The sequence below is a fragment of the Crotalus tigris genome, unplaced genomic scaffold (assembly GCF_016545835.1).
Source record: "Crotalus tigris isolate CLP2741 ecotype Arizona unplaced genomic scaffold, ASM1654583v1 scf7180000019840.826796, whole genome shotgun sequence".
Lineage (NCBI taxonomy): Eukaryota > Metazoa > Chordata > Lepidosauria > Squamata > Viperidae > Crotalus > Crotalus tigris.
In genome coordinates, this window is record NW_024097735.1 from 753481 (window position 1) to 768044 (window position 14564).

Genomic DNA, 14564 nt, shown 5'->3' on the forward strand with positions numbered 1-14564 from the left:
AAAGTGCGTATAGTCAAGGCCATGGTTTTACCAGTTGCAATCTGTGGCTGTGAAAGTTGGACCATAACAAAGGCTGAGCGCCAAAGAATGGAGGCCTTTGAACTCTGGTGCTGGAGAAGACTCCTGCGAGTCCCCTGGACTGCAAGGCGATCCAACCGGTCAGTCCTGGAGGAGATCAACCCCGACTGTTCTTTAGAAGGCCAGATCCTGAAGTGGAAACTCAAGGACTTTGGCCACCTGATGAGAAGGAAGGACTCACTGGAGAAGAGCCTGATGCTGGGAAAAATGGAGGGCAAGAGAAGAAGAGGACGACAGAGAAGGAGGTGGCTGGATGGAGTCACTGAAGCAGGAGGTGTGAGCTTAAAGGGATTCCAGAAGATGGTAGAGGACAGGAAGGCCTGGAGGAACGTGGTCCATGGGGTCGCAATGGATTGGACACGACTTTGCAACTAACAACAACAATTCTATTCATCGGACCCTCCTCTGGAACATGCCGTCTCTGTCCCAGAATCTCGGCCCTTGCTGGCGCTTCCCAGGCCTACATCTCCCAGAATCCCTCATTCTCATGGAATCCTGGGAGTCGCAGTTCCATTAGTTCTGGCTGTAAAAAGCACCGATGAACATGGACCCATCCGGGGCGCCATTTCAGAAGCCGAATCAAAAAATCTTCCAGATCTACCATCTGGTTGGCAACTGTGCATAGTTTTCTTCTCGGCTTAAGTCAAAAACTCCCTATTAGCATTCGACACGCCTCTGCCCGGTTTCTGTTAATGCAGCTCAGATGCTCGATTGCCAGGATCCTGCCCGCTCTTGGGACGCTTCGGCGGTCCAGGCCTGGACAAGCTCTCCATGTTAATCCTCAGCGTCTCCAGAACGAACCGTTGCCCGATTTTAATTAACCTGATTTAGTGGCTGAATGCCACACTTGTAAAAATGAACGCCTGGAATCAAGAGTTTATTTATTCTAGCAGGGAACGAGTCTCATTAACTCAACTGAGCCGGCTTTACATATTAGAGCAGTGTTTCCGAACCGTGGTCATTTTTGAAGATGGGTCGTCCTCCTCTTCCTCCTCCTCTTCCTCCTCCTCCTTGCAAACCCCACTCCCTTCTAGCACTGATGATGTTACCTTGCTGGGTAATGAAATGTCTGCAAGAAAAACACCAAGCTCAGAGAGCACCAAGGATTCCATTGTCGTCGTTCTCCTCCTCCTCCTCCTCCTCCTCCTCCTCCTCCTCCTCCTCCTCCTCCTCCTCTCCTCCTCCTCCTCCTTCTCCTCCTCCTCCTCCTTGCAAACCCCACTCCCTTCTAGCACTGATGATGTTACCTAGTTGGGTAATGAAACATCTGCAAGAAAAACACCAAGTTCAGAGAGCACCAAGGATTCCATTGTCGTCATCGTTGTCCTCCTCCTCCTCGCAAACCCCCCTCCCTTCTGGCACTGATGATGTTTCCTAGCTGGGTCACAAAACGTCTGCAAGAAAACAACCCAGCTCAGAGATACGCCAAGGACCCCTCAGGAAAGATACCATTGTATTCACATATCCTACTAAACAAGGAAGAAAGCAACGCCTCTTTATAGACTCCTGCATTTGCGGAGCGCATGGGTGTGTGTGTGTCTGTGTGTCCACCGGCCATTGTTCCTCCCGGCCCCAATTTTGATTAAACCGTGTCCTGGAAAAAAACAACAACAACAACCTCAGAGTTGCTATATTTCTTCCCAAAGGCGTTAAGCCGATTTTATTAGCAGAAACTGTCTGGAGAAACGTCAGAGCTGGAGAGAGGCACCTGAAATAAAATAAAAGGTAGGCCAGCAACTCTCCAAAGGCACTCCAGAAATGGCAGAGAGCGCGATAAATTAAAATAAATAAATTAAGCCAGGGCTGGCGCGACTCATTATTCTGTAGGTCTAATTCCTCTTCGGGGGGGGGGGGGGAGTCTGAACTCAGTTCAACAGCTTATTGCTTTGAGCAGGACTCTTGGGAACAGCTGATTTTTGTTTTTGTGTGTTGTTTTTGTGTGTTGCGGTAAAAGTCATTCCTTCCTTTCCGAATTTGAAAATGGAAAATGAACAAGTTAAATAAGAAACGATGATAATAACGTGGGCCAAGAATTTTGGATACGACATAGATTTTTAGACAAATGGCAGAACTGCTGGGAAAGAAATTACAGATTGACAGTGTCAATTTCTTATAAAGAAAACCTGTATAATAATAATAACAACAACAACAACAACAATAATAATAATACAACACAACACCCCAGACTTAACAATTGTCGATAAGAAAGACAAAAAAGTCTGGAGAGTGGACGTGGCAGTGCCTGGAGATAGCAGAATAGAAGAGAAAGAACTGGAGAAGATAACAAAATACAAAGACCTACAAATAGAAATAGAAAGACTGTGGCAAAAGCACGCAAGGGTAGTACCAATAGTCATAGGCACCTTGGGTGCAATCCCAAAACAACTGGAGCACCACTTGAACACCATTGGCATTGACAAATTCGCTATTAGTCAATTGCAAAAGGCGGCCTTACTAGGAACTGCTTCCATCCTGCGATGAGATCTGTAATACCATCAAACATCCACAACTGCCTATCCCAGGTCCTGGGTAAGGACTCGATAGGTAGACAAAATGCCAAATCCAGTCTGAACATCTGGCTGACTGTGCGATGATCCATAATAATAATAATAGTAGTAGTAATAGTAGTAGTAGTAGTAATAGCAATAGCAATAATAATAATATAATAATAATAATAATAATATAATCATAATAATAATAATAAAGTTGGAAGGGACCTTGGAGGTCATCTACTCCAACCCCCTGCTCAGGTAGGAAACCCTATACCATTTCGGACAAATGGCTGTCCAGTCTCTTCTTAAAAACTTCCAGTGTTGGAGCATTCACCGCTTCTGGAGGCAGGTTGTTCCACTGGTTAAATGTTCTAACTGTAAGGAAGTTTCTCCTTAGTTCTAGGATGTTTCTCTCCTTGATTAGTTTCCATCCGTTGCTTCTTGTCCTGCCTTCAGGTGCTTTGGAAAATAGCTTGACTCCCTCTTCTTTGGGACAGCCCCTGAGATACTGGAACGCTGCTATCATGTCCCCCCTTGTCCTTCTCTTCCTTAAACTAGACATACCCAATTCCAGCAACCGTTCCTTTTATGTTTTAGCCTCCAGTCCCCTGATCATCTTTGTGGCTCTTCTCTGCCCTCTTTCTAGAGTCTCAACCTCTTTTTCACATCATGGTGACCAAAACTGGACGCAGGGTTCCAAGTGTGGCCTTACCCAGGCCTTGTAAAGTGGTATTAACACTTCACATTATCTTGATTCTCTCCCTCTGTTATTGCAGCCTAGCACTGTGTTGGGCTTTTTGGCAGCTGCAGCACACTGCTGGCTCATACAAGGTTAGCAAAAATGTTTTAAAATATGCCTGATAGATGTTGGAAATGCATACATAAGTCAGGTACTTATTATCATGTATGGTGGACACGTATTAAAGCAAAGAGGTGTTGCACAAAAATACAGTAAGTCAGGTACTTATTATCATGTATGGTGGACACGTGTTAAAGCAAAGAGGTGCTGGACAAAAATACACACTTGGCTAGAAAAGACGTTGGGAAAACGTGTAGATTTTAAACCAGAACTTTTTTTACTAAGTGTAATGTCAGAAAAGATTGATTAAACAAAGTATATACTTGATTTTACATGTGATAATAGTGGCAAGAATCATATTCGCACCATACTGGAAAAATGAAGAAATACCATCAGAGGAAGAAATAATTGAAAAAAAAAATATACTAGAAGGTGCAGAAATGGACAGACTTACTTAAACGAGGTTGAAAGAAACAGAAGAAACAGAATACTTTCAAAAGTTGAGACTTATTTTATCAGTGGCTGGAGAAAAGAATAAAGGATTAGGAATTAAATTTGTGCGGGTGAATGATAAACTCAAGGCAAAACATTTATGGAATAAATACAACTGAATTGTATGAAAAGAAAAATTAATAAAAACACAAAGTCATTCCTTCCAGCCTAATAAACCATCCACTCTCTTCCCTTTCCAGGTTATCCCACAGGATACCCCACGGCAGCCCCCACATACAACCCAAACATCTACACAACCACTGCTCCAGGTTATGCCCCAGGTAAACAGATGTTTTGTTTTTGTATGTGTGGCTGTGTTGGTTTGTTCGTCCTGTCTGTTGTTGTACAGCTGCCTTTTTCTGTTTGGGTGGTTCTGCTTTTCGAGGGGATCCAGATAGACCCCGACTTAACCACAGTTCATTTAGTGACCGTTCAAAGTTACGACGTCACTGAAAAAAAAAGTGATTTACCACCGTTTTTCACACTAACGACCGCTGGTCACGGGATCAGAATTCGGATGCTGGGCAACTGACTCCTATTTATGACGATCGCAGTCTCCCTGGAAGGGAGGGGGTGTTCCTGTGATCCCCTTTTGCGACCTTCTCACAAGCAAAGTCAATGGGGGGGAGCCAGATTCACTTAACAACCGTGTGCGTAACTTAGCAACTGTGGATTCACTTAACGACGGTGGCAAGGAAGGTCGTAAAATGGGACAAAACTCACTTACCAAATTTCTCCCTTGCCTGTATTTCATTCGCTCCACGTCGAAACCGGTTGGGCTGTTATCCACATGTCATCCTTAGTTTTTATAAAAAGTACCTACTTAAGACTTTTAGCCCTTTGCTTTAAGCCAGGGGTCTTCAAACTTGGCCCTTTGATGACTTGTGGACTTCAACTCCCAGAATTCCTCAGCCAGCGTGCCTGGCTGAGGAATTCTGGGAGTTGAAGTCCACGAGTCATGAAGGGGCCATAGTTCCCCCATGCTGGCTCAAGAATTCTGGGAGTTCAGGTCCCCAAGTCATGAAGGGGGGTCATAGTTCCCCCATGCTGGCTGAGGAATTCTGGGAGTTGAAGTCCACGAGTCATGAAGGGGGGTCATAGTTCCCCCATGCTGGCTCAGGAATTCTGGGAGTTGAAATCCTCAAGTCATAAAGGGGCGATAGTTCCCCCATGCTGGCTGAGGAATTCTGGGAGTTGAAGTCCCCAAGTCATGAGGGGCCATAGTTCCCCCCTGCTGGCTGAGGAGTTCTGGGAGTTGAAGTCCGCAAGTTATGAAGGTGGCCATAGTTCCCCCATGCTGGCTCAGGAATTCTGGGAGTTGAAGTCCGCAAGTTATGAAGGGGCCTTAGTTCCCCCATGCTGGCTGAGGAATTCTGGGAGTTGAAGTCTGCGAGTCATGAAGGGGCCATAGTTCCCCCATGCTGGCTGAGGAATTCTGGGAATTGAAGTCCACGAGTCATAAAAGACCCCTGCTTTAAGCTCTCCCGTAAGGTACATCGTCATTAAGAACTGAAATAGAGGTAGTCCTCATCTTATGACTACAACTGAGCCCCAAATTTGCGTGGCTTTCTTAAGTGAGTTTTGCCAGCGATCTGTTTTTGCTACCGTTGTTAAGCAAACCACTGCAGTTGAGTGAATCCTGTCGCTAAGTGGATCCAACTTCCCCCGTTGATTTTGTTTGTCAGAAGGTCACAGACGGGGATTACGTCAACCCGGCACCCTGCGACCGTCATAAATATGAGTAAAACAGCCATATTTTGATCACGTGACCCTGGGGGAGGCTGTAACGGTCGCTAAGTATGCAAAACGGTCACAAGTCCTTTTTTTTCAGTGCCGTCGTAACTTTGAACGGTCACTAAATGAACTGTTGTAAGTCGAGTATTCCCTGTTGCTAAAGCTTGCGAAAACATCTCCGCTCCTTTTAAATAAATAAATAAAAACTCTGCAAAATTCAGTTTGGTAACGTAAAAAGTTAGGAGTTTGATTTGGACGCTGAGGATTCGTGGCTGGGTTAAGCTTTAAAATAAATTTCCAAATTTAGGACGCAAGAGCTTAGCAACCTCAAATCGCAGCTAGATTTAAAACCTGTCTGGCTGCATGTCAGTCTAACCCCAACACCCACAACGAAGAGTATTTAAAAATGTGAGTATTTAAAAATATGGAGTCTCCCATTGGCTCACGGCGAAGAACACAATTTTGAAAAGACGAGAGTCGATCTTAAGCTACAGAATTTCCTGGCGAATATATTATCTTTGGGTCTGCTTAGAGAAAAAGTGGGGTTTTTAGCTTCGAAACAACGCTGTGAGTTAAGGCTGCCAAGGGCTGGTTGCAAGCAGATGTTTCTGTCCTTTAAAATTAGATAGCAAACAGGAGCAGAAAATATTTTTCCGGGCTGTGTTTTCCCACATTCTGGATAGTTGCTCACGATAGTCTGAAAACCCTTTAAACGGAGTAGATGTATTTCACTGAGAAAAGCTCATGGTTAGTAAAAAGTAAAAAAAAAAAAAAAAGTAAGGTTCTGCATTTAGGCAACAAACCTCAAATGCAGAGGTATAGTATAGGTGGTACCTGGGTCAATAGTAGTAACCTAGTAGCAACCTAGAAATAAGGAGAAACTTCCTGACAGTTAGAACAATTAACCAGTGGAACTACCTGCCTCCAGAAGCTGTGAATGCTCCAACACTGGAAGTTTTTAAGAAGAGACTGGACAGCCATTTGTCTGAAATGGTATAGAGTTTCCTGTCTGAGCAGGGGGTTGGACTAGATGACCTCCAAAGTCCTTTCTAACTTTATTATTATTAAACTGCAAGAGGGATCTCAGAGTCCTAGTGGAGCATCGCCTAAATAGGAGCCAGCCGTGTGCTGCAGCTGCCAAAAAGGCCAACACAGTGCTGGGCTGCATTAACAGAGGGATAGAATCAGGATCACGTGAAGTGTTAATACCACTTTACAAGGCCTTGGTAAGTCCACACTTGGAATACTGCATCCAGTTTTGGTCACTACAATGTAAAAAGGATGTTGAGACTTTAGAAAGAGGGCAGAGAAGAGCAACAAAGATGATTAGGGGACTGGAGGCTAAAAAAGATAAGGAACGGTTGCTGGAATTGGGTAGGTCTAGTTTAATGAAGAGAAGGACGAGGGGGGACAGGATAGCAGCCTTCCAGTGTCTCAGGGGCTGCCATAAAGAAGAGGGAGTCCACAAGTCATGAAGGGGTCATAGCTCCCACATACTGGCTCAGGAATTCTGGGAGTTGAAGTCCACAAGTCATGAAGGGGCCATAGTTCCCCCATGCTGGCTGAGGAATTCTGGGAGTTGAAGTCCACGAGTCATGAAGGGGCCATAGTTCCCCCATGCTGGCTGAGGAATTCTGGGAGTTGAAGTCCACGAGTCATGAAGGGGCCACAGTTCCCCCATGCTGGCTGAGGAATTCTGGGAGTTGAAGTCCACGAGTCATGAAGGGGCCACAGTTCCCCCATGCTGGCTGAGGAATTCTGGGAGTTGAAGTCCACGAGTCATGAAGGGGCCATAGTTCCCCCATGCTGGCTGAGGAATTCTGGGAGTTGAAGTCCTCAAATCATAAAGGAGCCATAGTTCCCCCATGCTGGCTGAGGAATTCTGGGAGTTGAAGTCCGCAAGTCATGAAGGGGCCATAGTTCCCCCATGCTGGCTGAGGAATTCTGGGAGTTGAAGTCCGCAAGTCATGAAGGGGCCATAGTTCCCCCATGCTGGCTGAGGAATTCTGGGAGTTGAAGTCCACGAGTCATAAAAGGGCCAAGTTTGAAGAGCCCTGCTTTAGAAGCAGGACGCCGATTCTGGTGGGGAGCAAATGAGATGGGGACGATGGGAACTTATTCACCTCTCACCTTGCCGGTCCTTGAGTCTGCTTCTTTCTTCACAGGATACCCTGCTGGAACGCCCTACAAAGTCCCTCCAACTCAGAGTAGTAACGCCCCGCCTCCTTACTCTGCGTCGCCCAGCCCTTATCAGACGGCAATGTACCCCATTCGTAGTGCCTACCCTCAGCAGAACCTGTATGCCCAGGTGAGTCTGGGACAGCCCATCGTCTCTCTGACCAGCAGCGGCCGGCAAAAGAGAAGCTGCAGGTGTTTCAGTAGAAGGGGGTCTTGGTAGCTCCGGGCTGAACTGCGGGGTCCTTGGTGGTCTCTGGGCTGGGTGGTTTTCTTGCAGACTTTCATGACCCAACTAGGGAACATCATCAGTGCTAGAATGGAGAGGAGTTTGCAGAGAGGTGGTGATGGTGGTGGTGGTGGTGGTGGAGGAGGAGGAGAATTGTAGGGTCCTTGGTGCTCTCTGAGCTGGGTGGTTTTCTTGCAGACGTTTCATGACCCAACTAGGGAACATCATCAGTGCTAGAATGGAGAGGAGTTTGCAGAGAGGTGGTGATGGTGGTGGTGGTGGAGGAGGAGGAGGAGGAGGAGGAGGAGGAGGAGGAGGAGGAGGAGGAGGAGGAGGAGGAGGAGGAGGAGGAGGAGGAGAATTGTGGGGTCCTTGGTGCTCTCTGAGCTTGGTTCTTTTCTTGCAGACGTTTCATGACCCAACTAGGGAACATCATCAGTGCTAGAAGGGAGAGGAGTTTGCAGAGAGGTGGTGGTGGTGGTGGTGGAGGAGGAGGAGGAGGAGAATTGTGGGGTCCTTGGTGCTCTCTGAGCTGGGTGGTTTTCTTGCAGACGTTTCATGACCCAACTAGGGAACATCATCAGTGCTAGAAGGGAGGAGGAGGAGCTGTGAGTTCTTTTATACCCTTTAAGCTTGGATGTTTTCTTGCCCCCACCCACCCACGGAGCTGCATGGCGCCATTGCCGAAGCGTCTCGCTTAGCGTCCTTTCTCCCACCGCAAACAGGGGGCGTACTACACACAGCCCGTCTACGCAGCTCAGCCTCACGTCATCCATCACACTACGGTGGTCCAGCCCAACAGCATCCCTTCGGCGATTTACCCAGCGCCCGTCGCTGCTCCGAGGACCAACAGCGTAGCGATGGGGATGGTGGCCGGGGCTACCATGGCGATGTCAGCAGGTACAGGGGCCGAGGCCAAGGAACACACACACACACACACACACACACACACACACACACACGAGCATCATCCAACTTTACTTATCGCTCCCGTCTGCTGGACTCCAGGCCCCATCCTGCCCAGCCAGGTGGACTTTGGAGCCCCGGAGTAGATTAACGCTTCGTAAGCGACGCATTAAATTCATCACAGGTGGTCCTCGACTTACGACCGCTCTTGAGCCCCGGTTTTCCGTCGCTAAGCGAGACGGTTGTTAAATGGGTTAAGCGAACTGCTGCAGTTGTTCAATTAGAAACCCAGTTGTTAAGTGGATGGATTTGCCTTTCCCAATCCTAACATGTCGCTAAGCGAGACGGTCCTTAAGTGAACTTTGCCCCGTTGTAGGATCTCCCTGCTTTTCTTATAGGAATCACTGCAGTTGTTAAGGGAGTAACATGGTTGTTAAGTGAATCCGTCTCCCCCTGCCCCATTGACTTGTCAGACGGTCACGAAAGGGGATCAGGTGACCCCCTGGGGACGCGGCGACCCGTCATAAATACGAGTCAGTTACCCAAGTGTCTGCAATTTGGTCATTTGATGCTGCAACGGCGGTGTGGGAAATGGTCCTAAGCCAGTGGTTCTCAACCTTTTTAATGCCGCGACCCTCCCCCAACCGGTCATAAGTCGAGGACTACTCAACCGGTCGTAAGTCGAGGACTACTCAGCTGGTGCAGCATCGTTTGCAGAATGGGACTTTTGGCGGGCTCAGCAGGGCAGAGACAGCCTGGACAATTCCTATTGGCTTTTGAAAGCCAATAGAATTAGACTCTATTCAAGAGAGTCTATTCTATTGGCTTTCAAAAGCCAATAGAATAAAAGGGAGTAGCACAGCTAAGGAAAAGGGGGAAAAGAAAATGGCGGACTGCGTTGTTTGGCGATCCCCGTGAAATGATCGTTCGACCCCAAATGGGGTCCCGACCCACAGGTTGAGAACCACTGTCCTAAGCGGGTTTTTTTCCCAGTGGCGTCGTAAGTTGAAATGGTCACTAAATGAAGTCACTAAACGAAGCGGTGCCGAGTTCGACTTTGTCCAAGACTTATTCTGTAGCTCCTAAGTTAAACCTTAAGGCAAGAGCAGAAAAGCAGATTCGGGACCAGGCTGACCCCTCAGTTTGGCGGCCCTTCCTGGGGGCCACCCTCGGGACCACAGCCAGCTGGGGAACTTTCTCCGCTAGCTCGAGCCAGTGAGCCAAGCTGCATGATGCTTCAGGAAAATGGTGGAATCTACCGGCGGCCATTCTAAATTTGTTTTTCCTTCCCCCCCCCCCCGTCACAGGGACTCTGCTGACGACCCCACAACACACCGCGCGGGGGGCGCATCCCGTCTCAGTGCCAACGTACCGGGCGCAGGGGACCCCCGCCTACAGCTATATCCCTCCCCATTGGTAATTCCATTGGCCAGCCCATGTGAGTAGCAGGGCGTCTTCCCCCGGGGGGGGGGCTGGTTGGAGGGAGGCCAAGCTCAGAGGAATTGGGGGTCCAGGGGACATCTAAGACCAGGGGGTCTTCAAACCTGGCCCTTTGATGACTTGTGGACTTCAACTCCCAGAATTCCTCAGCCAGCGATGCTGGCTGAGGAATTCTAGGAGTTGAAGTCCACAAGTCATCAAAGGGCCAGGTTTGAAGACCCCCTGTCTAAGACTCTCATCCTTTTGAAGTGGGTAGAAAGAATCAGAGAGCTGGGAGGGACCTTGGAGGCCATCTAGTCCAGCCCCCCACTCCAGCAGGAGACACCAATGACTGAAGAGATAACTCCTGCCTCTTCTGGGAAACCTCTGCGGAAGGATTGGGTCACAAAATTGGGCCTTTGTGATGCCAGAGCTCCAACTTGGCTTAGACATTGGAAAAGGAGTCCCTAAGGGTGGTCTGGTAGCGCTGTTGTCCCTTTGCATCCACTCTTTGCTACTCTCCCTGCGGGGTGGACTTCAAGGGCCAGAAGTCTCTGCGTGCTGTCTAGGAATTCTGGGAGTTGAAGTCCTTCCCTCATTTTATAGCATTCTTTCCCCCCCCCCCCCAGTGCACGTTGACTGATCTCCCTAGAACAGGGGTAGGCAAACTTGGCTCTTTTATGACTCGCGGACTTCAACTCCCAGAATTCCTGAGCCAGCATGGAGGATCTATGGCCCCTTCATGACTCGTGGACTTCAACTCCCAGAATTCCTCAGCCAACATGGGGGAACTATGGCCCCTTCATGACTCGTGGACTTCAACTCCCAGAATTCCTGAGCCAGCCATGCTGAGGGAAAAGGGAGAGGTTTCCAAATTGAGCCATGCTGGCTCAGGAATTCTGGGAATTGAAGTCCATGAGTCATAAAAGAGCCAAGGTTGCCTACCCCTGCCCTAGAAAGAGGACTCTCCAGACTTGGCAGCTATAAAGACTTGTGGACTTCAACTCCCAGAATTCCTCAGTCGGCCATGCCGGCTGGGGAATTCTGGGAATTGAAGTCCACAAGTTTTAAAGTCGCCCAGTTTGGAGAGCCCAGCCCTGGAGCGGTGCTTCCCAACCTGAGCCATTTTAAGATGGGTGGACTTCAACTCCCAGAATACCCCAGGTCCCTTCCAACTCTTTTCTATTCTTTAGGGTGGATATTTGCTGGGTGGCAAAGTGTCTTAAAGGGTTCTGTCTTTTTATGGAGATTGGGGGAAGAAGAGAAGGAAGGAAGGAAGGAAGGAAGGAAGGAAGGAAGGAAGGTAGGTAGGTAGGTAGGTAGGTAGGTAGATAGATAGATAGATAGATAGATAGATAGATAGATAGATAGATAGATAGATAGATAGATAGATAGATAAAAAGAAAGAAAGAAAGAAAGAAAGAAAGAAAGAAAGAAAGAAAGAGTGGGAGGGAGAAGGATGGAAGGAAGGAAGGAAAAGAAAAGGGAAGGAGGGAAGAAAGGGAAGGAGAAAAGAAGGAAGGAGAAGGGAGAGGGAGGAAGGATTGATGGAAGGAGAAGGGAGGGGGAACGGAGGAAGGAAGGAAAGAAGGGAAGAAGGAAGGAGAGATGGAGGAAGGAAGGAAAGAGGAAGAAGGAGGGGAGGGAGAGGGATGGAGGAAGGCAGGAAGGCAGGAAGGGGGAGAGGCAGAAGGGAGGGAGGGAGGGAAGGAAGAAAGGGAGGAGAAAGGAAGGATGGAAAAAGAAGGGAGAATGGAGGAAGGAAGAAAGGAAGGAAAGTGGAAGAAGGGAGAAAGGAAGGAAGGAAGGATTGATGGAAGGCGAAGGGAAGGGGAATGGAGGGAGGAAGAAAGGAAGCAAAGAAAGAAAGGAAGAAGGAAGGGAGGGAGGAAGACAGGAAGGAAGGGAGGAAGAGGCAGGGGAAGGGAGTGAGTGAGTGAGCGAGCGGGGAAGGAGAAAATTCATGCAACATTTAAGACTAATCGAGCATTTCAAGAGCTCGGAAAAATGACCGAACACCCAGAGCCTCTTTTAATTCATTTGTGCCTCTGGTGCAGCCGAGGAGAAAAAGCTGAAAGGAGGGAGAGGGAAATTCGAACCCGGGTCTCAAACTCTGCTCCTTTCCTTCTCTCTCTCTCCCCCCCCCCCTCCCGGACAGATCTGGAGTCAAGACATCGGATGCAACCTGGCGCGAAGGAGCAGCCCCCCCTCCGGGCATCTGGGCATTGCCAGCAAAAGTGAAAAACGCCCCCCCTCCCATCTCAATGGTCACCCGACGCGCTCTCTCGGATTTTAATTTTGCGTTTAATTTTTGACTTCTTTGGGGCCAAAGCCGGACCCTTCTCCCCCCACCCACCCCCCTTTCCCCTTCCCTCTAGGGTCCACTCCGTTGAACCCTATCGTTGTTTTCCGCTGCCTTGGTCTCCATTTCCCTCCATTGAGCGTGGCCGGGACCTCCTGAGGCCATCTGTCCGTTCATGATCCATGCGGGTTCCTCGGGGTGGGGGGAGCGGGGGGAGGGATAATTCCACCTTTAGGTTTCTGGAGGGACCAAGAAGAGCCCACCCACATTTCTCACCCACCCACCCACCCACTCCTCCTCCAGGAAGCCCGTCCCCTCCCTTCTTCACGCTCCTCCATAACACAATTCAAGAAAATGGGTGCTGTCCAGCTAGGCCTCGGGATTCCATGGGTCGTTCCCACTGAAACGTGGATCTCGGCACTTTGTACGTGGCCAGAGGATGTGAGATACGTGGCAGGGCCCACCTGGGTTTTAGAGAGCCTCCCTGACAGAGAATTGGCACGTATTGCGTGCTTTCATCATGGGATCCGCTTCCACTCCCCCCATCTCTTTGAAAGAAAGGGGTAGTTCTTACATTAGCATAGGCCAGGGATAGGCAATCTGGGCTCTTTTATGAATTGTGGACTTCAACTCCCAGAATTCCTGAGGCAGCATAGGGGAACTATGGCCCCTTCATGACTCGTGGACTTCAACTCCCAGAATTCCTGAGCCAGCATGGCTCAGCTTGGAAACCTCTCCCTTTCCCCTCAGCATGGCTGGCTCAGGAATTCTGGGAGTTGAAGTCCATCCTTCTGAAAGTTGCCAAGGTTGAGAAACCCTGATCTAGAGGGAGAAAGATGACTAGAGCAGTAGTTCTCTACCTCAGCAACTTTAAGATGGCTGGACTTCAACTCCCAGAATTCCCTAGCCAGCATGGGGGAACTGGCCCCTTCATGACTCGTGGACTTCAACTCCCAGAATTCCTGAGCCAGCATGGGGGAATATGGCCTCTTCATGACTTGTGGACTTCAACTCCCAGAATTCCTCAGCCAGCATGGGGGAACTAAGGCCCCTTCATGACTTGTGGACTTCAACTCCCAGAATTCCTCAGCCAGCATGGGGGAACTAAGGCCCCTTCATGACTTGTGGACTTCAACTCCCAGAATTCCTCAGCCAGCATGGGGGAACTAAGGCCTCTTCATGACTCGTGGACTTAAACTCCCAGAATTCCTCAGCCAACATGGAACTATGGCCCCTTCATAACTCGTGGACTTCAACTCCCAGAATTCCTGAGCCAGCATGGCTCAGCTTGGAAACCTCTCTCTTTCCCCTCAGCATGGCTGGCTCAGGAATTCTGGGAGTTGAAGTCCATGAGGCATAAAAGAGCCCAGATTGCCTACCCCTGGCATAGGCTGATATCAGGGTGTCCTTTTGGGGAGGTGTCAAAATGGCAGCCAGGACCCTGAATGAGACCCTACCTCTTTTTTTTTTTTGTTACTGCATTGGATGTTTTGATCCTTTAAAAAAAAAAAGAGTTTTGTCACTGTGGTTGCGGCTGTTGTTTTGGGGAGAATGGGGTTTTGCCCACCTCCCCCCTTTCACCCCCCCAAAATGGACCTTCTGGAAGTGGTAACGGTAGTCCTCGGCTTACGACCGCAACTGAGCCCAAAATTTCCGTTGCCGTGTGGAAACATTTCTTAAGTGAGTTTTTGCCCCGTTTTGCAAACCTTTCTTGCCACCGTTGTTAAGTGAATCACTCAAGTTGTTAAGTTAGCAAGATAGTTGTGAAGTGAATCCGGCTTTCCTCCCGTTGACTTTGCTGGTCAGAAGGTCGCCACAGGGGATCGCATGACACCCCCCCCCCGACAGTGAAACCGTCATAAGTACAAGTCAGTTGCCAAGCATCTGAACTTTAATGTGACCGTGGGGGATGCTGCAGTGGTTGTTAATTGTGAAAAA

General features: G+C 48.8%; 1 protein-coding gene across 1 annotated transcript in view; it reads left to right on the forward strand.

The window, feature by feature from the left end:
- The window catches only part of FAM168A (family with sequence similarity 168 member A), an 80020-nt gene extending 66694 nt beyond the window's left edge, over window positions 1–13326 (forward strand). Inside the window, exons 3-7 of the mRNA XM_039364731.1 lie at window positions 4062–4142; window positions 7761–7903; window positions 8725–8899; window positions 10213–10343; window positions 12483–13326. Coding sequence (XP_039220665.1) covers window positions 4062–4142; window positions 7761–7903; window positions 8725–8899; window positions 10213–10325 — 512 coding nt within the window. The 3' untranslated portion in view covers window positions 10326–10343; window positions 12483–13326. The remainder of the gene's footprint in view (window positions 1–4061; window positions 4143–7760; window positions 7904–8724; window positions 8900–10212; window positions 10344–12482) is intronic.
- Window positions 13327–14564: the final 1238 nt, after the last annotated feature.